General features: G+C 47.6%; 1 protein-coding gene and 1 non-coding gene across 2 annotated transcripts in view; one reads left to right on the top strand and one right to left on the bottom strand.

Annotated features, from left to right (window-relative positions):
• The window catches only part of PGLYRP1 (peptidoglycan recognition protein 1), a 14,821-nt gene extending 333 nt beyond the window's left edge, over positions 1-14,488 (bottom strand). The window contains 9 exon segments of the mRNA XM_024768264.1: positions 30-212; positions 796-840; positions 843-916; positions 3,471-3,601; positions 3,603-3,713; positions 3,715-3,777; positions 7,318-7,423; positions 12,213-12,337; positions 14,480-14,488. Of these exon segments, the coding sequence (XP_024624032.1) occupies positions 30-212; positions 796-840; positions 843-916; positions 3,471-3,601; positions 3,603-3,713; positions 3,715-3,777; positions 7,318-7,423; positions 12,213-12,337; positions 14,480-14,488 (847 nt within the window).
• A 7,240-nt stretch (positions 14,489-21,728) lies between these two features.
• On the top strand, positions 21,729-21,801 carry TRNAW-CCA (transfer RNA tryptophan (anticodon CCA)). Its single transcript has one exon. It is a non-coding gene; the product is annotated as a tRNA-Trp (tRNA).
• Positions 21,802-25,554: the final 3,753 nt, after the last annotated feature.

The following is a 25,554-nucleotide window of genomic DNA, read 5'->3' as shown; positions in this document are numbered from 1 at the left end:
GGGGGTGTGTGTGAGAAGACGGACAGGGCCTTCCACGTGGTGGTAGTGTGACCATTGCTGGATGATTTCGTAGAGCTGGTAGCCTGGAGAAAGCGTCTGCTACACATCCCGGTGTCCTTTGACCTCGTAGCTAGGAGTCAAGAATCCCTGAGCCACGCCGCAAGCCAGCAGACTCTGGGCTGCCCTGATGGCGCGGGGCGGGGGCACCCGATCTGTGGGAGGTAGAGGCAGGAGTTAGGCTGGGGCTTCCTCGAAGGGCAGAGGGAGTGTGGGTAGTGCTTCTGATTTTGTACTATGAGCTGGCCCACTAGGGCCCAGAACCCAGCCTGCCGCCACCAAGCAGTGACTTAACCTCTCTGCGCCTCAGTTTCCTCATCTGTGAAAGGGGAGAATGACAGCACCTACCCACAGGGCTGTGGGATAATCAAAAGAGTTATTTTATGTACAGAGTAAGCCCTCAGCAAGTGTCAGCTGTCAAGATTACTGCTTATTTGCCCTCATCTGCCCCCAGACCTCCCCAGCCGAGCCGCAGCAATAGCTGGCATTTATCAAGCACTTCTTAGGTGCCATGGACTGGTCTAAGAACTTTTATAGAGACAGACTAATCTTCACTGAACCCATGTGGTTGCAAATGGCCTTTATCCCAAAGAGGAAACAAGGCTCAGAGAAGCAGAGTCACTTGCCCGAGGTCACAGAGCTTCTAGGTGGCAGAGCCTCCCAGCAACTACTCACCACGCAGTGCCATCCCCCGGGCTCCATGTCAGCCCCCTAGCTGATGGCTGGACAGTCACTTACCCATGTAGTTACCCATGAAGGAGATGCCGAGGGATATGGGGTTCTAGGTGGACCTGAGTGGGCGCCCAAGGTGTTCCAGCCCCAGCCCTCATACTGGAGCCTGTCTTCTCCCATCAGGAAGCTGTGGGGGTGGGAGGGTGGTCTGGATGAGTGACGGAGGGCTTCCCTGGGGGTCGGGGGGCAGGACTCCCTCCCTGTCCTCTGCTCGCCCTGCCCCTGTCCCTGTCACTCACACACAATTTCCCCAACACCCTCCTCCTATCCTCTAATCTTCCACAGTAAGAACAATGACCATGGCCGTTGCCATTTGTCAAGCACAGCTCTACATGCACCTTTTTGCATCCTCAACCCCGTGAGGAGTCAGGATTTTCACCCAGGTCTCCATGACTCCCACCCACATGGTCTGGCTCTCTCCTGCCTCCCTGGAGGATTGGCTGAGCTCTTGATTTGCTGAATTCTCACATGTAGTCCTCAGAGGCAGGCACTGTTGTCATCCCCACTTTAAGCTGAGGAAGCAGACTTAGATTATTTACCCAAGGTCACGTCCTGGACACTAATGCTTCTCAGAACTCTCCACTGAGAAGCTCTTCTGCCCTCTCCCCAGCCTGCTTCCTGCTTCCTCTTCCCTGCTGGGGTACACTTGAGTGACAGGATCAGGGACTCGAGGGTTGGCGCTGCAACCAGACACAAACCCTGGAGCCCCAGCACCTGCCTCTTTGAGGTTTCCAATCCTGGCAGCAGATCTGTCAGGTTCAGTCATTCAACACGTCCTGCTTGAGCGAGTTTAATTTGGCACAAATTTGGAATTAACCAGAAGATTGGCGTTTTGGAGATGCGATATCTGTCACCTCAGTCCTCTGGCTCCCAAGGTCACCAAGGATGCACAGAATGTGGGAACTCTAATACTGGGTCCTGAATCTGCCATTTCGGAAGGCAGACTCTCAGAATCCGGATTGAAGAGACTAGAAATACCATAGTGATATTGACCCCCAGGGCTGGGCCGGTTATGGTCCTGCCACAGCCCCAGCATCTGGCACAAGCAGTTGGTACTCTCTGTACATTAGCTAAATGGATGCATCTAATTTAAACTTCAAACCCCACCACCTGGTGGGTAGTCAGGAGTCCCATTTTACAGGTGAAGAAACTGAGGCTCCGAACAAGATGCGACAAGGAAGGGGGATTCCAAACGTTTGGATCAGACTCTGAATCCTAAAATCTGAGAAACAAACTTCAGTTTGCTTTTCTATAAAGTGATTTAGACCAGAGGCTGTGGAGCCAAGCTCCGCTCTTCGTTCCTTCAGGGAAACACTTAGAACTGGAGCGCCTGACTTTTGGAAAAAAAATTTGAAGTTGGAGCCTTTGAATGGTAAAATCTTGAGCCAGAAGAGCTGGGGACACCCTTGAAGGCTTCCAGGTTTTTCCAAGCGAGGTCCTCAGGCTTTCTGGCTTCACCCCAGCCCTACTGAAGCAGTCTCTAAGTGTGGGGCCTGGGAACCTGCATTTCCAGTAAGGTGATTCTGGTGTTTACCGAGGCTTGAGAACCAGTAGAGTCTCTTGCTATAGAAGCCCGTGTGCAGGACCCCAGCCTATTACCCTGGAAAGGGAGCTGGTGGGCATGGGCCCCAGAGGCAGATCTAACCAATCCCTGCCCCTGTTTCTGCCCTCACCCCCCCTACAGTCTGTTCTCCACACTGCAGCCAGAGGGAGCTTCTCATATCCAAGCAGGCTCACATCCCTCTCATGGCTCCTGTCTTAGAGTAGAACGGAGGTCCTCCCCATGGCCCAAAAGACCCCGTGCCATCCGGCCTCTGCCAACTCCTTCCTCATTTCATATCACTCTTCCCGGCTACCTCCAGCCACGCTGCCCTTTGTCCCTCAGGAATGACCCACTCACTCAGCCTCCTGGCCTCTACCTCTGCTGTACCCCCAGCTTACCACACTCTTCTCTTGGCTCCCATATGCCGGAGCCGCGTCAGTCACTCTGTTCCTTTTCTCCATCGCTTCTCTCACCATCTGAATTCATCTTGTTGACTTTGCTTGTTTCTTACCTGTTGCTGCCTGCTGGTCTTTAAATCCCTTTGGGCTAGATTCACACTGTTTGTGGCTGTGCCCCCGTCCCAGCATATGGCGCACAGCCTGGCACATGGTAATAGGCGCCAACAGTCCATGGATTTGGGGGCTCCCACTGCACACCAGGCGGTGTCCTAAGTGGTATTGGCTGGCTTAGTGATGGAGTGGGCCACCACCCCGCTGACTTTGCAGAGGAGGAAGGTGAAACTGAAGCTGAAAGAGGGTGAATGCCTGCCCCAGGGCTCAGCCAGCAGTAAACGGAGCTGGGACGGCAACCCGGCCTGGTGCTTAACGAGGCACCGGACTTTACCAAGGGAATCCAGTGCACAGGACATCTTCCTGTGTATTGACAAAGTCTGTCCGTTCCTCTGGGGGCAGAGCTTGGACTGCAGCTGCTTCCCCTCCTCCTAATATCTTTGCGCTGCCTGCACACGCCCAGCCCTAAGCGGCGACCCTGGGGACAAACGAAGATGCTGCACGGTTGAGTAGGGTGCCCGGGGTGTCGGCCAGGCGGCTCTAGAACAGGGTCCCCGCGGTCTCCTGGGCCCGCGCTCCTCCCTCTGCTCCAGTCCCATCTCCAGCTTTTGCCTCTCCTCCGCACTCACTCGTATGCCACGTCGCATCAGCCCAGTGTCCGCACGTGGTAGTGCTGCACGTTCTGGACCTGCTTCAGGCAAGGGGCTGGGGTGTCCCAGGCGCTGCCCGCTGCGTGCGACACCACCGCGTAGCGCACGGGCCCGTCTTAGGCGCTGGTTGCGCTCGGGCGCCAGGGCCTTCCACTCTTTGCGGGGCACGATGGGGATGCAGCTTACCGAGGCTTCTTGAGCCGCCCCGAGGCTGAGGACGGCCGAGGAGGGCCCAGGCGAGCAGCGCGCAGCGGCGGGTCAAGGCAGGCAGGGCGCGCGGAGATGCCTAGCAGCTCCAGGCTGGCTCTGCGCCTTTATCTGCCTGGGGGGCAGGGAAGGCCTTGCACCACACCCCGCGGGACTTCCCAGTGGGAACCCAGACTCCGCTTCCTTCTCTGGCAGGGCCCCAACAGGATGCGGTGTGGTCCGGTCCGGAGGGGGGAGACCGTGGTAAAGCCAAGGGGCCCCTCACCCAGCCGAGAGTGGGGGGTGGGGAGAGGCACACAGGTCCTTGGGCACTTCGCCCCGTGGTTTCTGGAAGACCCAGGGTCTGGATCTCTGCCCTGTTTTGTCTCTCCGCTCAGTGGAGCATTGGACAGCTCACCAGGACTTAACATGGGAGGCAGGCGGCCAGGCCTCTTCTCCCATCCTCCTGCAAGGAGCTGAAGAAACAAAGGTTCCCATTTTAAAAACACTTCTCCTGGACCTAAGCCCGATGTCATTTAACCCTTGCAGCAAACTGAAGAGGTGACTAATGGGAAGCCCATTTCACAGTTGAGTAAACAGGCCAGAAGAGGGCTACTCACCTTGCTGCCACATGGGAGATAGTAAAGCCTGGTGGTCCAGAGCCCTCATTCAGAGCCAGGCTGCCTGAGTTTGAATTCTGGTGACATTCCAGTGTGTGAGCTTGGGCAAGTGACAACCTTTCTGGGTTTCAGTTTTCCCCACCTGCAAAATGGGGCTGATACTATAACGTATCTAACTCATGGGTCGATCCCTTAGAAGATGTCTGACTCATAGTGCCACCTAAGCATCACTGGGGTGGAGGTGGGGGGTTCCCTGGTGGCGCAGTGGTTGAGAATCCGCCTGCCAATGCAGGGGACATGGGTTCGAGCTCTGGTCCGGGAAGATCCCACATGCCGCGGAGCAGCTAAGCCTGTGCACCACAACTATTGAGCCTGAGCTCTAGAGCCCGTGAACCACAACTACTGAGCCCGAGTGCCACAACTACTGAAGCCCACGTGCATAGAGCCTGTGCTCTGCAACAAGAGAAGCAACCGCAATGAGAAGCCCACACACAGCAATGAAGAGTAGCCCCCGCTCTCCACAACTAGAGAAAGCCCGCACGCAGCAACAAAGACTCAACGCAGCCAAAAATAAAATAAGTAAAAAAAAAAAAAAAAAAAGCATCACTGGGACTTGACCTCAAATCTACCCTTGGTAGTAAGCTGACAGTTCCATTCTTTTTTTAAAAACTACATTTATTTTTATTTATTTATTTATTTTTGGCTGCGTTGGGTCTTCCTAACTGTGCGGGGGCTTTCTCAAGTTGCGGTGAGCAGGGGCTACTCTTTGTTGAGGTGCGAGGGCTTCTCATTGCAGTGGCTTCTCTTTGTTATGGAGCACAGGCTCTAGGCACGCAGGCTCAGTATTTGTGGCACACGGGCTTAGTTGTTCCACAGCATGTGGGATCTTCCTGGACCAGGGCTCGAACCCATGTTCCCTGCATTGGCAGGTGGATTCTTAACCACTGCGCCACCAGGGAAGTCCCAGGACTCAGGACTTTATCCTCAGGACACTGGGCACCATGGCCAGGTCCTGAGCACAGAAGGAAAGTATTCAGATTTGTGTCTGTGAATATCCCAGTATCTGCTGGGAGGAGGGTGGACAGGAAGGTTGAGACTAGAGTTAGGAGTCCAGGGAAGGTCCTGCTATAGCAGAAATATTTGTGCAATTACCAGAGTCTTGTTTTTTATCACCCATGGGGCAGGGGTACAGCATGCTCCCCTCCCAACCCCACATCACCCTCTGGTCTCTGGTGTCCTTTCTCCTGCAGCCGCTGAGTAGCTCCAAACAGCAGATTGCAACATTTTAGTAGGTTAGATAACCACTAGAGTTGGTCATAAGCTATGTTATTTTTTAATTGAAAATATATAGATTAGGGAGTGGATTTCAACAATTAAACATTGTGTCCTGAAACTTGCCCTCAAGGATGTTGGAAGCCACATAATAATGTAATGTTTATTTTTTCCCAGAGAGCTGCAGCCTGTTGGTTAACAAAGTCTTGAATGGAGGAGGCTCAGGGCAAGGGTGGATTCCTCCTTTGATAAGCGCCACAGACTTAGCTGCCCCGTCATGTTTTACAGGCTGGGGCACATTGCTCATGACCTTCATTCCATTCGCTTCCTGTGATGGCTCCAGGCAGGACAGGACCCAGGCCTGGTTGCCTCTGCTTAAATCTGGAGTGCGGTAGATGCCTGGACAGCAACCAGGGTGAGGGAGAAAGGATGTTTTCTAGGGCAGGGTTAGTGTTCCGTCTCTGAAGAGGAACGAGCCCAGACTGCACTCCAGGGCCTGGAGCCTTGTGTCTCAGGAGAGCTGAGTCACTAAAGGGCAGGAGAATGAAAGGAGATCAGGACAGGGTAGGGGGGCCTGGGTGCTGATGGGAGAGCAGTGCCATTTCTGAGATCTGTAGATACCAAGAGCCACTAACTCAACAGCGTTGAGACTTTGGGATGAGATAGCCCTGGGTTCACATCCTGCCTTGGCCCCTTTCTCAAGGTGTCAAAAAATCCTTTGCACAAAGTCCTGTCCAATCCTACCACCAGCCCCCTCAGAGACTCCCATCCTACTGTGTCCACCATGGGACCTCACTGTCTGGGGACAGCTCTGTCTTCTGCAAGAGAGCCCAGATCTGGGAGGGACCTGGCTTGTGTTGATTGAGCCATCATTTGGTGTCGGGACCTGCTACTACTTATGGCTAGAGAAAATTCTACTTCTGACTTCAAACAGCCATTTGTTTTATTCTTTCATTCTGTTCCCTGAATCCAAGGAAGACACTGACCCGAGGTCTTACTGCTGGTCAGTGACTCAGGCTGGACTAGAACCCAGGCCTCCTGAACCCCAGTTCGGGGGCCTCCGAACATCCCTGGCCCAGCCCATCTAGGAAGGACAGCCTCTGCTCATAGACAGCCCTGGGGAAGACCCAGGTTAACGTTCCCATGTGTCCCTTCTTGGGACTGGCAGAGCTGAGCTCCTGGATGTGAAACCCAGGGTGATGCTGTCAGTTCCTGCTCTCACTGGATTCCCCACTGGCTTCCTTGTTGCCCCAGGAATAAATAGACTTGATTTTCCTCCTGGCGGTATCTGGGTGTTATTTCCATCTGGCCTTAGGGAGCCCCTCCCAGGAAGCAAGCAGGAATGAGGTAGACTTTCAGGTGTATGGAGAGAAGGTCAGGTATGCAGAAGGGGCTGGGGCTCCCCAGAGCCAGCAGGTTCCTCCTCTGCTGGCTGATGGGGAGGCTGCGTCAACCCTTTGCACCAACCATATCCCTGGGATTACAGAAACAGACCCCTGCTCCCTGCAAAGTGACTCAAGTGATGAAAGAATGGATGATCTGGCTTGACCCAGGCCTGCTTGGATCCTCCACATGATATAGTGAATTAAGAGCCTACATGTCATAGGAGTGGCTGGAGGAACAGGCTCTAGGCTGTGTCTCCATGAATGATACTCAGGACAGCACTCTTGAGCTGTGATCCAGGATCTGGATGCCCTTGTTTCTGCTTAGTGGCTTTTCAGCACCTCAAAGCTATTGCCTAAACTCACGGGTGCTGCTGGCGAAACACCTGGCTGTGATGCCCAGAGCTTCAAATACACCCAGAATTCCAGCTGCAAGGCCGTGTGGGAAAGGCAGTCTGAATCTTCCCAGCCTCTGCAGACAAGGAGGCCCTCAGTGGAGGGCAATGATGCCAAGTGTCCTGCCCATTCCTCATAGTTCCCCCTTGCCCCCAAATTATTATAACTGCTTATTACAACCCAAAATGTCTCCCACGGCTCAACCGCCAAGTCCTCAGCTGTACGCCTCACCACTCTCTTCCCTCTTATTTATGCCTCAGCATCAGTGTCTGTGCCCCCCACATCCACAAGTTCCAGGGTTCGTGCATGGTGGTTTCTGTCTGACCCTCTCTCCAATCTCTTCACGTGCATTCTATTCACGGCCCCCGCACCACCCCCGCAGCAGCTTTCAGTTTAAATGTTGCCCACATGAAATGTCCCTGAACTCTGAGGATGTGGTCTGTAACCTCATTACATCCTGATAGCACCTTGGATGTCTTCTCTTGAGCACTTTTCACAGCTTTTTGTGTGTGTGTGGCTTTGTTGTCAAGGAAGACACCTGAGAATTAGAGCCAGTTGTGCTTCTGATGCTCAGTGAGAAGGGAATGAGTTGTTTCTGGGACCAAACAGATCAAGGGTTTCAGATTTAGGTGAACGACACCAATTGAAAAAAAAAAAAAAAAAAAAAAAAAAAAAAGCACACTATAAAGTGAAGATACTCAGAGAAAGTATCATTCCAGAAACAGGTCGAATTGGTCAGCACTAGAGGTGTGGACAGTTCCTGCTGTTCTTTGGACACACACCCCCCCATTCAAATGTTTTTACTTTTCTTTTTTATCTGTGTGGAAAAATACACCTCACATAAAATTTACTATTTTAACCCCTGTAAATTGTACAGTTCAGTGACATTTTGTACATTCAAGATGTTGTATAACCATCACCAGAATATTTTCATCACCCCGGAAGGATAATCTCATATTCATTAAGCAATCACTACTGCCCATCCCACTGTCCTCCCAGCCCCTATAAACCTCTGATCTGCTTTCTGTCTCAATGTATTCACCTACTTTGAAGTTTTCATATAAATTATGAAAGATGTGGTGGTTTGTGTCTGGCTTCGATACTTTTCTTTTTTATCTGTGTGGAAAAATACACCTCACATAAAATTTACTATTTTAACCCCTGTAAATTGTACAGTTCAGTGACATTTTGTACATTCAAGATGTTGTATAACCATCACCAGAATATTTTCATCACCCCGGAAGGATAATCTCATATTCATTAAGCAATCACTACTGCCCATCCCACTGTCCTCCCAGCCCCTATAAACCTCTGATCTGCTTTCTGTCTCAATGTATTCACCTACTTTGAAGTTTTCATATAAATTATGAAAGATGAAAAAAAAAATTATGAAAGATGTGGTGGTTTGTGTCTGGCTTCGTTCACTCATCACAATGTGTTCAAGTTTCATCCATGCTGCAGCATGTATCGGCACTTCGTTTCTTAAAAGAAATAATATTTCATTGTATGGGCATACCACATCTTTTTATCCATTCATCATTTGGTGGACATTTGTGATGTTTCCACCTTTTGACTCTTGTGAAAAATGCTACTATGAACATTTATGTACAAATGATTGTTTGAACATCTGTTTCAATTCTTTTGGTTATAATCCAGGAGTAAATTTGTTTGTTCACATGTTTAATTTAGTGAGGAATGAACAGTTTTCCACAGTAGTTGCACCACTTTGCATTTTCACGAGCAAAGTGTGCAGTTCGCAATTTCTCCATACCCCTGTGAACACACTTTTTTTTTATCATTTAAAAAGTACCACCATTCTAGTGGCTATACAGTGGTAATTCCTAGTAATTTTGATTTGAATTTCCCTTAAAACATGACTTTGATCATGTTATCGTGTGCTTATTGGATATTTGGATATCTTCTTGGAGAAATATCTATTAAGTCCTTTGCCAATTTTAAAATTGTATTATTTATCTTTTTGTTATTCAGTTGGAGTTCTTTATATATTCTGGAGACTATATTCCAGATCGTTATTAGCTATATGATTTTCAATATTTTCTTTTATTATGTGAGTTGTATTTTCATCTTCTTGACAGTATCCTTTGATACCCAAAACTTTAAAATTTTTTAAAGTCCAATATATGCTGGGTTTTTTTTTTTTTTCCCTTTGCCTCTATGCTTTTGGTGTCATATCTAAGAAACCATTTTGAAATCTAAGGTCATGAAGACTTACTCCTATGTTTTCTCCTAAGACTTTTCTAGTTTTAACTCTTACATTTAGGCCTTTCATCAACTTTGATTTAGTTTTGTTTATGGTGTGAGGTAGAGGTCCAGCTTCATCCTTTTGCCTATGGATATGCATTTGACCCAGTCTGCCACATGTTGAAAACCTCCTCCCATTTTGTATGGTCTTAGGACCCTCACTGAAAATCAATTGGCCAAAGTCCGTTTCTCCATCAGTCTGTAAGGACATTGTTGTTGAGCTGTCAAGGTGAAAAACTACCATGGCTTCCGGTTTTTGACAAAACCTCAGATGTGTTCTGGCCAAGAATCTGTGATTTCATATTGTTGGAGCATTCATTGTCTCCCTGAGAGTTGAAAATGCAGATTTCTACAGAAATTATTTTTTAAAAAGAGACTCTTTTTTAAAAATTAATTAATTAATTTGGCTGCCTCAGGTCTTAGTTGTGGCACGTGGGCTCTTTGTTGTGGTGTGTGGGCTTCTCTCTAGTTGTGGCACACAGGCTGTAGAGTGCGCGGGCTCAACAGTTGCGATGCGTGGGCTTAGTTGCCCCACGGCATGTGGGATCTTAGTTCCCCAACCAGGGATTGAGCTCACGTCCCCTGCATTGGGAGGTGGATTCTTAACAACTGGACCACAGGGAAGTCTGTCCACAGAAATTATGATTCTATAAAAGATTTTGAGGAGATGAGGAAGGCTGGTATCTTTCAGAGTGCAAAGTGATTTTGGAATGCAAAGAATTTCTTTGGGTTGGGTTCTGTGGAAGTGTGTCACTTACCTGTGTTTCTGAACTATGAAACTATGAACTATGAATATCTGGGCTAAGGAATAGCTTCTCTTGATAAATAAAGAATTAACAAAAAAATCAATTGGCCATAAATGCATGAGTTTATTTCTGGAAACTCAATTCCATTCCATTGATCTATATGTCTATCATTATGCCGGTACCACACTGTTTTGATTACTGTAGCTTTATAGTAAGTTTAAAATTGGGACATGTGAGTCTACCAAGAGTGTTCTTTTAAGGATTCTTTGAGGTATTCAGAGTCCCTTGCAATTCCATATGAATTTGAGAATACGCTTTCACATTACTGGAAGAAGGAAAAAAGTCATTGGGGTTTTGCAAGGAATTGCATTGAATCTGTTGATTGCTTTGGGAATAATCTAAACAATATAAATGATAACTGATTTGGGAGATGTGAAGAATATGAATGAGAGAATGGGAGAAATTGTGCTGGGTACTTGGTAAGCAATAGATGACTTTAGAGGTGATTGATGTGACCAAAATCGTTACCATACTAATTTGTTTTGTTGCCATTCTGGACAAAAAGTCCACACCAGATTTTAAGTAGATCTGAGGGAGAGGGGAGTAGTTTTTCCTCTGAGAGAAGCCAGTTGGGATCAGAAGATGAAAGAGCTGCTCCCCTGAGGGAGGCTGACAGTGCACATTTTTGCCTATACTTCTTTTATTTTTTTAAATTATTTATTTTTGGCTGCATTGGGTCTTCGTTGCTGCGTGTGGGCTGCTCATAGTGGTGACTTCTCTTGTTGTGGAGCACGGGCTCTAGGTGTGCTGGCTTCAGTAGTTGTGGCTCGCGGGCTCTAGAGCTCAGGCTCAGTAGTTGTGGCGCACTGGCTTAGTTGCTCTGCGGCATGTGGGATCTTCCCAGACCAGGACTCGAACCCCTGTCCCCTGTATTGGCAGGTGGATTCTTAACCACGGCGCCACTAGAGAAGCCACTTGCCTATACTTCTTTTCGCTTTTTTTGAGATGCATGATGCATGTATCTCAAAGATGCATTATGATGTAATGTCTATTTTTCCTAATAGATGCCACCAGGCAGTCAGTAAAATCAAGAATAGAGAAGATTCTGAGCCCCATCCCAACTTGCTCACTCCTGGCAGGGCCCTGATGCTGTTGGTAGCCTGGGTTTCCAGCCCCCAACACAGGGTTGAGTCCTATGTTTGTGGGGTGGGGAAGCAGGGGAGAGATGGCTGGGATTGGGTCTGTGGAAAATCCTAGTGTCTGTCTCCTGTGAGGGGGGTGGACAGACAGGAAGCAGGAAACCAGAGAGGATGCTTCTGGAGCAGAAATAATCATGCAATTACCAGAGTTCTAAATGTCTGACCTCTCTCAAGGGGGTGGGATGTATAGCACACTCGTTTCCCAGAGCCATTTCTTCCCCTGTTCTTCAGGCCTCCCCTCCTCTTACAGCTGCAGGGTAGAAAAGTGTTCTCCAAACTGTGGGTCATGACACTCCTTCGGGTTGTAAAACCAATGAATTTATCTTAATGAGTTCTTTGAAAATGAAAAGAGAATTGATGGAAGATAGAATCGCGTGCACTGCAGAGAATCTTAACTCACATAAGGATGTAATATCTATCTTTCCCAGTGAGTCACATACAATGGGTAATAAACACACACGATTGGAAAGACTCCAGGCACAGGCTTGTCTTCTGCTTTCCTCAGAGCCATTGACTTAGCTGTCCCATCATGTCTTCCCCAAAAATAGGTTCAACTCTCACATCCTCCATCCCAGGTGCTTCCTGGAGTGGCTGAAGGTAGGCTTGGCACCCAGCTTGGCATCTCTACCAAAAAGAGGGGCGAGGTAGGTCTGGATACCTGCCAGTTCCAGAGAGAAGCTGGTTGCCCAGGGCAGGCTTGGGGTTGGCATTCCTTGAGAGGAGCCCAGCCCCCTCGCCTCCCCCCATCTGGAGCCTCATCTCTCCAGGGGGCTGAGTCAGGACCTGGGTGGAAAAGTGAGAGGAGATCAGGGCAGGGCTAGAGGGTGGGTCTCAGAGGCTGTACGGGTGGGAGGACATTGAGGGCCAGGCCAGGGCTCCATGGACACTGAGAACACCAGACTCAACAGTGATGAGGCTTCAGGGTCAGAGAGTCTTGGGTTTGAATTGCTATACTTTCTCAAAGGGCCAAATAGGCCATTTATAGGTAACACTATTCCTGTCCTTGTATAAGAGGAGGACTTGCTTTCTCATATTTGACTCTGACAGCATTTTTTTTTTGGCTGCTTCGAGTCTTAGCTGTGGCACGCGGGATCTTCATTGAGGCATGTGGGATCTTTCGCTGTGGTGCGTGGGCTTCTCTCTAGTTGTGGCGCACCACCTCCAGAACAGGTGGACTCTATAGTTTGTGGCACGTGAGCTCTCTAGTTGAGGCGCCTGGGCTCAGTAGTTGTGGCTCGTGGGCTTAGTTGTCCCATGGCACGTGGGATCTTAGTTCCCTGACCAGGGATCGAACCTGTGTCCCCTGCATTGGAAGGTGGATTCTTTACCACTGGACCACCAGGGAAGTCCCTGAGCTGTTTTTCAGATACTGAAAGCCCCACCACGTGGAAGAAGTTAACTATTTGCTGACCACAAGCACATAGACCCCAGACCAGTTGGAACCAGAAGGTTGATGATGTTGACTCCCGATTACCTCACCACCAACCAATCAGAAGAATGCCCACGAGCTGATCATGCACCCTACAACCCCTCTTCCTCATCCTGTCTTTAAAAATCTTTCACTGGAAGCCATTGGGGAGTTTGGGTCTTTTAAGCACTAGCTGCCCATTCTCCTTGCTTGGCGCCCTGCAGTAAACGCTGCACTTTCCTTCATCACAACCTGGTGTCAGTAGATTGGCTTTACTGCACACAGGCGAGCAGGCCCACGTTTGGTTCTGTAACTCTAGGCGATGTGAGGACACAGTGCCAACTCAGTAGCAGATCCTGTGCCATCACTGGGGACACAGATCCAGCCTCTGACTCAGGAAGGTCAGGGCTGGTTGGGAAGCCATAGGTGGGGAAGACCAAGTGCTACCTGGAGAGAGTCTGCGATGATGATACTGGAGAAGCGGCATCTTCCCTGAGATTTCAAGGATGAGCTAGAATTGTGGCTGATTCAGTGAATCTGGAGCCTCTAAGAGCAGAAGGTGGGCCCAGGAGAGGGGCTGGAGGTGGCAGGGCTGGTCATCTCGTGAGGCTTTCAGATACTCTGGGTATGATCCTGAGCTCACGGGGCACTGTGGAGGGATCATAAGCAGGGAATGAAGGTGGTCAAATCTGTGTCTGTGGAACTTCCTGGTGTCTGTCTGCTGTGAAGAAGGTGGACAGGAGAGTTAGTAGAAGCGGGAGACCAGGGAGAAGGCTTCTGAAGCAGAAGTCACCACCCTGTAGCAGGGAACTGATCACCCCTTTCTCCTGACAGAGGATGTGGTAATTCCACCTCCTCTTGCGGGACCATTTCCCCGTCTGCTCTCTGGCCCCATCCCTTACAACAGCAGGTAGAACAATATTTCCCAAGGAAAAGACTGGGGCATCCTGGTAGGATGTAAAACCAATTCACTTGGGCATAAACAATAGTATGTTTTACTTGAATAAGAATAGACTAGAATACGGGAGAGTGTGCTGTGAACAGGATGCTGTGCTATACTGTTTAATGCACTTTCTCCTGTGACTGTGTATAAGGTACATAATGATGTAATATCTATTTTCCCCAGTGAGTCACAGACAAGTGGTTAGAACACTTGAGAAAAGAGAAGGTTTGGGAATCACCTCCTCTTTTCCTACGAATCACTAATGGACTTCCCTGGTGGTGCAGTGGTTAAGAATCTGCCTGCTAGTGCAGGGGACACGGGTTCAAGCCCTGTTCCGGGAAGATCTCACATGCGGCGAAGCAACTAAGCCCGTGCGCCACAACTACTGAGCCTGCGCTCTAGAACCCATGAGCCACAACTACTGAAGCCCGTGTGCCTAGAGCCCGTGCTTTACAACAAGAGAAGCCACCGCAGTGAGAAGCCCACGCACCGCAGCGAAGACCCAACGCAGCCAAAATAAAATTAAATAAATAAATAAATTTTTAAAAAAGAAAAAAAAAAATCACTAACTTACCTGCCCCATCACGTGTTCTAATAAAGGGGTTCGAGAATTCCCTGGGGATCCAGTGGTTAGGTCTCCATGGTTTCTATTGTAGGGGGCGCAGGTTCCATCCCCGGTCAGGGAACTAGGATCCTGCATGCTGCACTGCATGGCCTAAATGAATGAATGAATAAATAAATAAATAAAAGAGTTCATCTCTCTGGTCCTCAGTATCAGGATTTTCCTGGAGGAATGCAAACCTGGTTGTCTCGACCAAAAAGAGAAGTTAGGCCGGGACTGGATCCCAGCCAGGGTGAGAGACAGAAGCACAGTCCCCAGGCCAGCATCGGGGTTAACATCTCTGTGGAGGGAGGAATCCAGCCCACCCTCCCTGGCCTGGAGTCTGATCTCTCAGGGCAGCTGAGTCAGGCCCTGCGGTAGGAAAGTGGAGAGAGATCCTGACACTGCAGGGGAAACTCAGAGGCTGTGCTGTTAGGGGGGCAGCGGGGACCAGGCCAAGGCTCGAAGGACGCTGAGAGCCCCTGATTTGACAGTGATAAGGCTTTGTGCTGGCATCGTGCTTCTATCCCTTCTCAAGTGTCATAAAAGCGGTTACACACAGCACTATGCAATCTCACTACCGGCTCCCTCAGAGGCCCCATCCTATTCTGCTCACCTTGGTCCTCTCTGTGTGGGAGTGGCTCTGTCTTCGCTCCTGAGCCCAGCTTCGTGAGGCAGGGCCGAGGCTGCTGAGTGGAAGCTGTCTCAGGTTGGGACTCTCTGCTTTTGCCATGTCTAAAAGATTCTGGGTTTCTGGACAGTAAGGGTGAGATCAATTGGCCAGTTATTGAATTCTCTCAACCCGCTCCCTGGATTCAAGCAAGATAGTGACCTGAGGTCCCATGCTGGTCAGTGATACAGGCTGGAATAGAACTCAGGTCTCCTGAATCCCAGTCCAAGAGCCTCCAAACCCTCTAGGAAGGACAGGCTGGACCTGGTCAGACACCCCTGAACAAGACCTGGCTTGTCCTTCCCACAGCTTTTAGTCAAGGATGGCAGAGCTGGGCTCCTGGATGTGAAACCCAGGAGGATGCTGTCAGTTCTTGTTTTTTTTAAAAAAGATATTTATTTATCTATCTATCTGCACCAGGTCTTCGTTGCGGCATGTGGGATCTAGTCCCCTGACCAGGGATTGAACCTGGGCCCCTTGTGTTGGGAGCACAGAGTCTTAACCACTGGACCACCAGAGAAGTCCCCATCAGTTCCTGTCTTCATGTACTTCTTCGCTGGATTCCCCTTTGCCCCAGGAATAAATTGATTGAATCTTCCTCCTGGCAGCATCTAGGTGTTATTTTTATCTGGACACAGGGAACCTCTCCCAGGAAACAGGCAGGAAAGTGGTGGACTTTCAGGATTACAGAGAGAATGTCAGGTGCGTAGTAAGAGGGGCTGGGGGTAGGAAAATGACCTAGAGAAAGGCACTTGTTTTCTAGGACTTACAAAGGCCTTTGAATGCTTTCGTTCATTTATTTATTTATCATGCCCTTGGGTCTTTGTGTCTGCGCCTGGGCTTTCTCTAGTTGTGGCCAGCACGGGCTACTCTTCATTTTCAAATTGTATGAAAAACTGGTTAGAATGGCACTAGATATATTTTTATATATTGCAGCATTTTATTTTTTTATTATCAAGGAAGTGATATTTTAATTGTCCTAACATCTTTATTGGAGTATAATTGCTTTACATTGTTGTGTTAGTTTCTGCTGTGTAACAAAGTGAATATATGTATACATGTATCCCCACATCCCCTCCCCCTCCCCCTCCCTATCTCACCCCTCTAGGTGGTCACAAAACACCGAGCTGATCTCCCTGTGCTGTGAAGTTGCTTCCCACTAGCTATCTATTTTACATTTGGTAGTGTATATATGCCAATGCTACTCTCTCACTTCGTCCCAGCTTACCCTTCCCCCTCCCTGTGTCCTCAAGTCCATTCTCTACGTCTAGTGCAGCATTTTAAAAAGAAATTCTTCCCATCCAGGAGTATGACCTATTTTACAGTATTTGGTAAGTATCTTCCTCAGGGGAGTATTATGTGGTATTGTCTATGGAAGATAAAGTAACAATTGTCTGTCTTTACTTCTGGATTTACACAGAGGACTTTTTAAGAAAGAACTTAATTTGCATAGACATTCCACACCAATGTATGAAAGTAATATCATTTTTTAATCTTTGTATTTTTTTAATTTAAATTGGATGGAGTATAGCTGATTTACAATATTGTGTTTGTTTCAGGTGTACGGCAAAGTGATTCAGTTATACATATGATTATATCCGTTCTTTTTCAGATTCTTTTCTTTCTTTTTTTAAAAAATATTTATTTATTTATTTGGTTGCACTGGGTCTTAGTTGTGGTGGGCTCCTTAGTTGCAGCTCCAGGGCTCCTTAGTTGTGGCAGGCGGGCTCCTTAGTTGTGGCAGGCAGGCTCCTTAGTTGTGGCATGCGAACTCTTAATTGTGGCATGCATGTGGGATCTAGTTCCCTGACCAGGGATGGAACCCAGTCCCCCTGCAATGGGAGCGTGGAGTCTTATCCACTGCGCCACCAGGGAAGTCCCCAGATTCTTTTCCCATATAGGTGATTACAGAATACTGAGGGACTTCCCTGGTCCAGTGGTTAAGACTTTGCCTTCCAGTGCAGAGGGTGAGGGTTCGATCCCTGGTTGAGGAGCTGAGATCCCACATGCCTCAAGGCCAAAAAACCAAAACATAAAATAGAGACAAATATAAAATAGTAACAAATTCAATAAAGACTTTAAAAATGGTCCACCTCAAAAAAAACCTTTAAAAAAAGGAATATTGAGTAGAGTTCCCTATAGTATACAGCAGGTCCTTGTTGGTTATTTATTTTACATGTAGTACTGTGCATATATTAATCCCAAACTCCTAATTTATCCCTCCTCCCCACCTTTCCCCAGTAATATCACTTTGAAGTAAAGTGAGAGGTATTAATAGGCTCAAATTATTAAAAATAATCAAAGTTAATTTCATGGATAATGAGACAAATCATAATCACGTGTCACTGGAAAGGATGCAATAAGAAGACTGAATCCCTTCTGCGGCATTCCTACCAGAGGTGTATATCCTGTAGTGAATGATGAGAAAACATCAGACAAACCCAAATCGAGGGATGTTCTACAAAATAACTGGTCTGGGACTTCCCTGGTGGTCCAGTGGTTACGACTCCGTGCTTCCACTTCAGGGGACGTGGGATCGATTCCTGGTCCGGGAACTAAGATCCCACATCCTGCGCGGTGCAGCCAAAAAATAAAATAATAATAAAATAAATAATAATTGGCCTGCAAGCTTCAGAAGGGTGAAGACCATGAAATTCAAATAAGACATGACAATTAAGTGTAGTGGGTGGTTCTGACTTGGGCCCTGTTGTTATAAAGGGGGACAATTTTTGAAACCTGAATGCAGTCTGAGGCTTAAAAGGTAGTGATGTATCATGTGAATTTCCTGATGTTGAAGGTAGTTATGTAGGAAAAGTGGCCCTTGTTTGCAGTAATTACGCACAAAATATTCAAAGGTGAGGTGATGAGGCATTACGTCGGCCACTTACCCTCAATGGCTCTGGAAACCAAAGCGAGGTAATAATATTTGTCTTATAGGATAGATGTGAGGATTAAATGATATGATGTGAAATCTTGTAACATTCCTTGGCACCTAATATTTCACTAAATCGAAGGTGTTCTTATTATGTAAAATCAAGACACTAAAAATATGTAATCAGGGCTTCCCTGGTGGCGCAGTGGTTGAGTCCGCCTGCCGATGCAGGGGACACGGGTTCGTGCCCCGGTCCGGGAAGATCCCACATGCCGCGGAGCGGCTGGGCCCGTAAGCCATGGCCGCTGAGCCTGCGCGTCAGGAGCCTGTGCTCCGCAACGGGAGAGACCACGGCAGTAAGAGGCTCGCGTACCGCAAAAAAAAAAAAAAAAAAAAAAAAAATATGTAATCAATGTGACCTTTACCTGTAGCTATTTCTTCACAAACACGCACGCACACACTTTTTAGGTATGTATGTTTGAGTGTGTATATCATCACATCCACCAGGGGGCGCGTCAGGCTTAGGTTACGGCTTCATTGTTTTTTAGTTTAGGTAGACCACTAGTTCTCATATGCTTTGGTCTCAGAACGTCTTTATACTCTTAAAAAATGTTGAGGACCCCCAGAGAGTCTTTGCTTGTGTGGGTAATATACAATATGGTGTACTGTTCAACCAGCCTTCTGAAAAAAATCCATGATACGATGTTTCTATGGTGTAAATACTTCACCATGGCCCATTTCATGCTATCAAAGTTTTAACAACTGGTACACATGATCCTAAATTTAACAATTCACTCTCCCAAGTCAGTAAGGGCTGGCACCAGCACACCACAGGGTAGTTATTCATATTTACCTTATATAAATTTAAACTGATAATTTTTAAAGATTTATTTATTTATTGAAAAGTAGCAATGATAAATCCATTACATGTTAATATCAGAGTAATGATATCAGACATCACATAGCTTCTGGAAAACTTTACCTTATAGTAGGAAGAAGAGGAAAGCCAATAACATCTTAGTATTCTTATGAGGATGGTTTTGACCTTGTGGAGCTCATGAAAGGATCTCAGAGACTCCCAGGGGTCTGCAGACCACACATGGGAATCACTGGCTTAGTAATATAATATAAAATAATATATCTTAAATCTATTCAATCCAGTACCCCCTTTAAAAATAATAGATTTTTATAGTATTCCTTTTATTACCAGGAAACAAAATTCATGCACAGCATAACTTATTTGTACATATAATCTCTAACTTAAAATTATTGCAATACGTTATCTGTAGTTTAGAAAAGAAACAAAAGAAAAATACACTCTAGAATCCTTTACTAGACATGTGTGTTTAGGAATGAAGCATGTGTTTGGTTTTTAGAAATGTGGTTTGTGTATATGGCATATATGAGGTCAGCCCAGCTAGGTTCAGGGTGGCTCCTGGAATCAAACAGATCAATATTTCCGCAGTGAAATGTGGGCTGTTTATCCCACCACAGTGGGATAAATATAGATTACCAAAATAGCCCGGGTCGGGTCAGGTTTTGCTGTCAAGTACACTAGACAACAATCTCTCCTTTTCAGAGCTATTTGGATCCTGGAATTGTGGATGACTGATGGTGAGCCTGTAATCTATGATTAAATATGAAGTGTTCCATTAGGTCAGTGTTCTCAGACACTACAGGGCCCGATGTTCCTGCTTTTGATGAATTATAAGTTTAGATTTAAGGTGAAGAAGACAAGACTCAGTCAGATTTTTATCTTTATATTTGACATTTTGAAATAAGGGCTAAACAAAAAACATTCGTATGTCTATTAAGAGAGAAACCAAAACAGAGTGACCAGCTAGATTGTCTGGGATTCAAATACCCTAAGGAGGGAGAATGTGAGTGATACGATTCTCTGACGTGGTGAGCACTCCTAATACCAACTTTTGCCCCAAACAGGGTATGATCTTCCCTTGATTCACATGTAGTTGCTTTCCTGAAAAATTCAGAGTGTATTAAAATAGTGTAAAATTTTTGCTGTTTATATGTAAAATGGGAGCCACTGTAGCCTAAGATGATCCTTAACAGATTCTTCCTGCACCTACGAACTCGGGCAGGAACCCAGGAAACCCCTCCTGGTCTGGACTGCACAGTGCATTGCAAGAATCTGGGTTCCCTGGCCTTGGCCACCAAATACCAGAAGCCCTACAGATTTACATACATCTCCCGGGACTGCCCCAGCTACTGGGTCTTGCTCACTGAACCCTCAAGGAGGGATGTGCCAGGGAGGTGGGGTCTCAGGGCGCTGGGAGGGGCCTCCTGGCCTCCCAGAGTGGAGCGACAGATTCTCCTGCAGGGGGCGCCAAAGCGCTGAGCACGCGAGCAGGGGACTCCGGCCACAGTGCAGAGGCGGGGCAGTTACCTGCATCTACACCAACATACACATCAGCGTCTGCATAGGGAACCGTGACATGCAAGAGACTTTTACATGTGTGTGATTATAGTCGTGCGTGTGTCTCACATGTTTTATCGATGACAGGTGCCCTTATTTACAGAACCCAGATATGTGTCACTATCTGTGTGTGCAACAACATGCATCCACGTGCTAGCATCAACAAGCAGGCTCACATCAAGGCATGCCTAATGCCAAGACATATATCTTGACCATGGTATGTACTGACACGTCTATTTGTCAGAATCCACGTGTTGCTACTGACTTGTGTGTTAATGGCAGCCTGTTACGTGACACCTATCCTATATGCGTGACATCAAAATGCACATGGACATGTATGCATGTGGACGTGTGGGTAGTGACCGTGCCTGTCTGAGCCTTGTCTGTCCAACCTCCAGGATGGAGCCCCTTGGCTGGCAGGGGAGTGGAGATTTGGAAACAATCATCCAATCTACCACAGGGTATATTATTTTTTTATTAAATGCAGTTTTCAGAAATGACTCTCTGAGCCACAGAGAAGTTAAATCACATGGTCAAGGTCACACAGCTGGCACGCGATGGAGCCCAAAGGCTGGCTCTACAACCATATACTGAAACCACGAAACTATAGGAAAATAATGGAGCCCACCTAATGGGGCTGTCGTGATGTTCCAGTCAAAGCAGAACAGCACTGGGCACAGAACCCTCGCCCTACTTACGTCCATCATCTGATTCCAGGTTGGCCTCGGCTTGAGTTTGGAGGGATTTTCTGCCCCTGGCCGTGTTCCAGGAATGCCAGCTGACCTTTATAAACCCATACTATGAGGAGTCAGAGCCAGGGGAAGGGAGAGCAGAGAGAAAATCAGATCACAAGAGGCAGCAGTAGAGAGGTGAGGAGCAATTCCCCCCAGTCTTGGGCAGTAGGGAGGGTGAGTCTTACAGAGGTGAACACCAGCAAATAAAATATCTGAGCAGATGTACAGAAAACAGCAGCCGGAGATGCTGACTTGTCAGATTGGGTGTGTGCCTGGTTCTGGGGTTTTGTTGCTGAACCCTATTTCCCTGTCAATAAATCAAGCATTTTTTTCTCCAATATCCCAAAGCCTAAGACTCTACCTCCACGGTGCTACTCATAGCAGAGCTCCAACATGTTCTATAAAGAGTGTGGGAGATATTTCTCCAAAATGGCCACAGTAATATTTCCAGTTCCACGTGCTCTTCCTGTGGAAGCTTGACCTTTCCCATCAAGAAGTAGAGTCTGGGGACTTCCCTGGTGGTCCAGTGGTTAAGACTCCATGCTTCCAATGCAGGGGGCCCGGGTTCGATCCCTGGTCAGGGAATTAGATCCTGCACGCTGCAACGAAGATCCCGTGTGCCACAACTAAGACCCGGTGCAGCCTAATTAATTAATTTTTTTAAAAAAAGAAGTAGAGTCTGTTTCCCTCCACTGGGCAGGACTTTGTGATTGCCTTGATGAAAAGAAGTGACACTGCATGCCTCCCAGGGCTAGGTCATAAAGGAGACACAGCTTCTGCCTGTCTCCTCACTCCCTCTCCCTCTCCCTTGGGGCTTGGCTGCCATGATGTGAGGAAGCCCAAGCAGCTACATGGAAAGGTCCCATGTAGATGTTCCAGCCACAGCCCCCAGGTGAGGTCTCAGCTGACAGGCAGCATCAACCACCGGGCATGTGACTGAGGAAGCATCAGATCATTCCTGCTGACAGACTTTAAGCTGCCCCAGCTGATGCCAAGTGGAGCAGTCCCCACTGAGCCCTGCCCAGATTGCAGATTCATGAGCAAAATAAATCTCGTTTGGGTGGTTTGTTTTGTAAATGAGAGAGCTTCCAGTTCTTTCCAACCTGTGGGGAAAGAGGACTTCATTCAGACCTAACTCAGATGTCACTTTCCTGCTCAAAAGCCTTCTATGTTTCTATCTCCCTCAGGGTGAAAGCCAACACATAACCTAAAAAAAACTCACCCTGCATGATCTTTCCACACCACTGTCCACTTCCTCTCCACATCATCTCTCTGATCTCATCTCCCAATCTTCCCATCCATCCCTCTGCTCTAGCCACACTGGTCTCCTTGCTGATCCCTGAACTTACCAGGCAAATCCCACCTCAGGACATTTGCACTGTTTTTTTTCCACCGTAGATTAGCCTTGCCCATTCTGGAACTTCATGGAATTGAAATCACATAGTAATTCTCTTTTGTGTCTGTCTTCTTTCATTCTGCATAATGATTTTAAGATTCATCTGTGTTGTATGTGTATCAATCGTTCATTCTTTTTTCTTACTGAGTAGTATCCATTGTATGGGTGTACCACAGTTTGTTTATCCATATCAGTATAGTAATATGTTGATGGGGGGGTGAACCGCAATATCTTTTCAATCCGTCTCCTCTTCTTTACCCCCATTGCCCCTTCTCTGGCCCAGGCATCTCTTCTTTACACCCAGATCTGCACCCCAGCCTCCCTCCTGTTCTCTGACCTTCAGTCTCACCCCTGTTATCCACTCTCCACATGGCAACCAGAGGAATCTTTTTAAGGCACATATTGTGTTCCTGTCCTGCTCAAAACTCTGCCATGGCTCCCCAGTGCTCCCAGGATATTGCCCAAACTTCTTTCACGGCTTTCAGATCTGGTTTGATCTCACCTGCATGCAGCATTCCACCACCACTGCCCACCTCCTCTCCTTACACTCCACGTTGTAGCCACAGGTACCTTTCAAATATCTCAAGGTCCCAAGCTCTTTTTTTGCCTCCAAGCCATTGCATTCTCTTCCCTCTGCCCAGAATACTTTTCTCTCTCCCTCTCTCTCTCTCTTTTAATAAATTTATTTATTTTATTTATTTATTTTTGGCTGTGTTGGGTCTTCATTGCGCGGGCTTTCTCTAGTTGCCGCCAGCGGGGGCTACTCTTCCTGGCGATGCACGGGCTTCTCATTGCGGTGGCTTCTCTTGTTGCAGAGCACGGGCTCTAGGCGTACAGGCTTCAGTAGTTGTGGCTCGCAGGCTCAGTAGTTGTGGCGCACGGGCTTAGTTGCTCCACGGCATGTGGGATCTTCCCAGATGAGGGCTTAAACCCGTGTCCCTTGCATTGGCAGGCGGATTCTTAACCACTGCGCCACCAGGGAAGTTCTCTCTTTACCTTCTTCACTCTTATTCATCCTTCAAGTCTCTGTTCAGAGGTCTCCTCCTTAGGAAACCTTCTTGACAACCCCCCTAGGCTGGGTGAGGTGCCTGCACCGAGCTCCCATAGTTCCTGGTGGCTCGGATCACTTTGCATTTTAATAATGTAAAGCTCTCCCCTAAGCTTCAGCTCCAGGAACAAAACTTGTCTCTCCAGAAAAACAAGAACATATCCCTTTTTTTAAAAAAAATAATTAATTTATTTAGTTTTGGCTGTGTTGGGTCTTCGCTGTCGTGCACGGGCTTTCTCTAGTTGCAGCGAGCAGGGACTACTCTTCGTTGTGGTGCGCGGACTTCTCATTGTGGTGGCTTCTCTTGTTGTGGATCACGGGCTCTAGGCGTGCGGGCTCAGTGGTTGTGACTCGTGGGCTGTAGAGTGCAGGCTCAGTAGTTGTGGTGCACTGGGCTTAGTTGCTCCGCGGCATGTGGGATCTTCCCGGACCGGGGCACAAACCCGTGTCTCCTGCATTGGCAGGCGGATTCTTAACCACTGTGCCACCAGGGAAGCCCCAAACAAGAACATATCCTTTTAGCAAAAATTGGAAATCATTTCGAAAAACACATTTCCCATATCACCTTTGCTGCCAGGAACCATCAAGTGAAGTTTAACACTAACCTAGATCATAGATGCCTGGCACATCTGTGTATACAAGTTTTAGTCCTGTTTTAATGTTTGTTTAACAAATGTCAATTTTCCTTGGGCACCGTAAATCCTCAGATTGGCTATCTGCTATGACTCAGATAGCCTCTGCTTCCTCGGATAGGACCTGTTTCTCCTGCAGCCCTTCCTAATTTTGACCTCTCATTCGCATGTCTCTGTACTGAGGCTCAGGAAATATTCTCTCAGTTTATCAAGGTTCTTTTGGGGGTAAGCAGCTGAAATCAACTCAACTAATCTAAGCACAAAGTAAATGAATAAAACAATATTTAACAACAAGAGCAACAACCAAACAACCCATAATGGTTCTAAGATTAAAATGGACTTCAGGTATGGCTGGATCCAGGCACTTAAGTGCTAGTGTTAGGACTGTCTTTTACAAACTTTCATTTCTGCTTTCCTCTGCATTGACATTCAGCATAAAGCTTCTTCTTTCATGGTAACAGAGCCCCATGAGCTCCAGGCTCACATCCCACCAGCTTGGCAACTCCAGTAGAAAGAGAACCTCTTTTGTGATAGTTGCAGCAAATGTCTCAGCGTTGGTTCTCACTGGGCTAGATTAGGTCACATGCCTTCCCTGAACCAATCACTGTGATCAGAAAAACAGAATAAACTGGCTAGGTCTAGTCCCTGGAGCTGGTGAGGGGAGGATTATGGCCAGCCCTATTCAAATTAAATAGACTGAGAGGGGAGAGAAGTGGTTCCCCAAAAGAAAACTGAGTGGGACACTAGGGTGGGCAAAAACCACAGACTTCTGCTATAGTGTCCTCTTCCCTGTCCAAAGCTGCATCCTGAATATTGGTCTGCTATAGATTAGAACCCAACCACCACCAACACACACACACACACACACACACACACACACACACACACACCCTGTTCCTTATCCAATTGTAACACTTTCACCACTCCTTGGTGACCTTGTGCCTCTCCCTTCTTACTTCATTGGTAGAAAGATCATTTCTCCGCTCTTTTGAAAAGTGGGTGTGATTGAGTTTTACATATTTACTTGACATAAACTTGATCACTCACCAGTGAGAACCTGAAAACGGAGTTAAGAGAGGCAAGGAGGTGGGGCTGGGGTACAGAGGGTGCCAGACCGGAGGAGTGGGGAGCAGAGGGATTGGGCACGAGATGGAGGGGTGAAGGTGGAAGGAAGGGGCTCGGGACTGAGAGGGAACGATGGGATACAGAGCGGGGAGGGATTGTAGAACTGGGGTGGGGTCGGGAGTTGGGGGCGGAGAGGA

Source organism: Neophocaena asiaeorientalis, unplaced genomic scaffold (genome assembly GCF_003031525.2).
Source record: "Neophocaena asiaeorientalis asiaeorientalis breed wild unplaced genomic scaffold, Neophocaena_asiaeorientalis_V1.1 scaffold629, whole genome shotgun sequence".
Classification (NCBI taxonomy): domain Eukaryota; kingdom Metazoa; phylum Chordata; class Mammalia; order Artiodactyla; family Phocoenidae; genus Neophocaena; species Neophocaena asiaeorientalis.
This window is presented reverse-complemented; position numbering and strand designations above follow the sequence as displayed.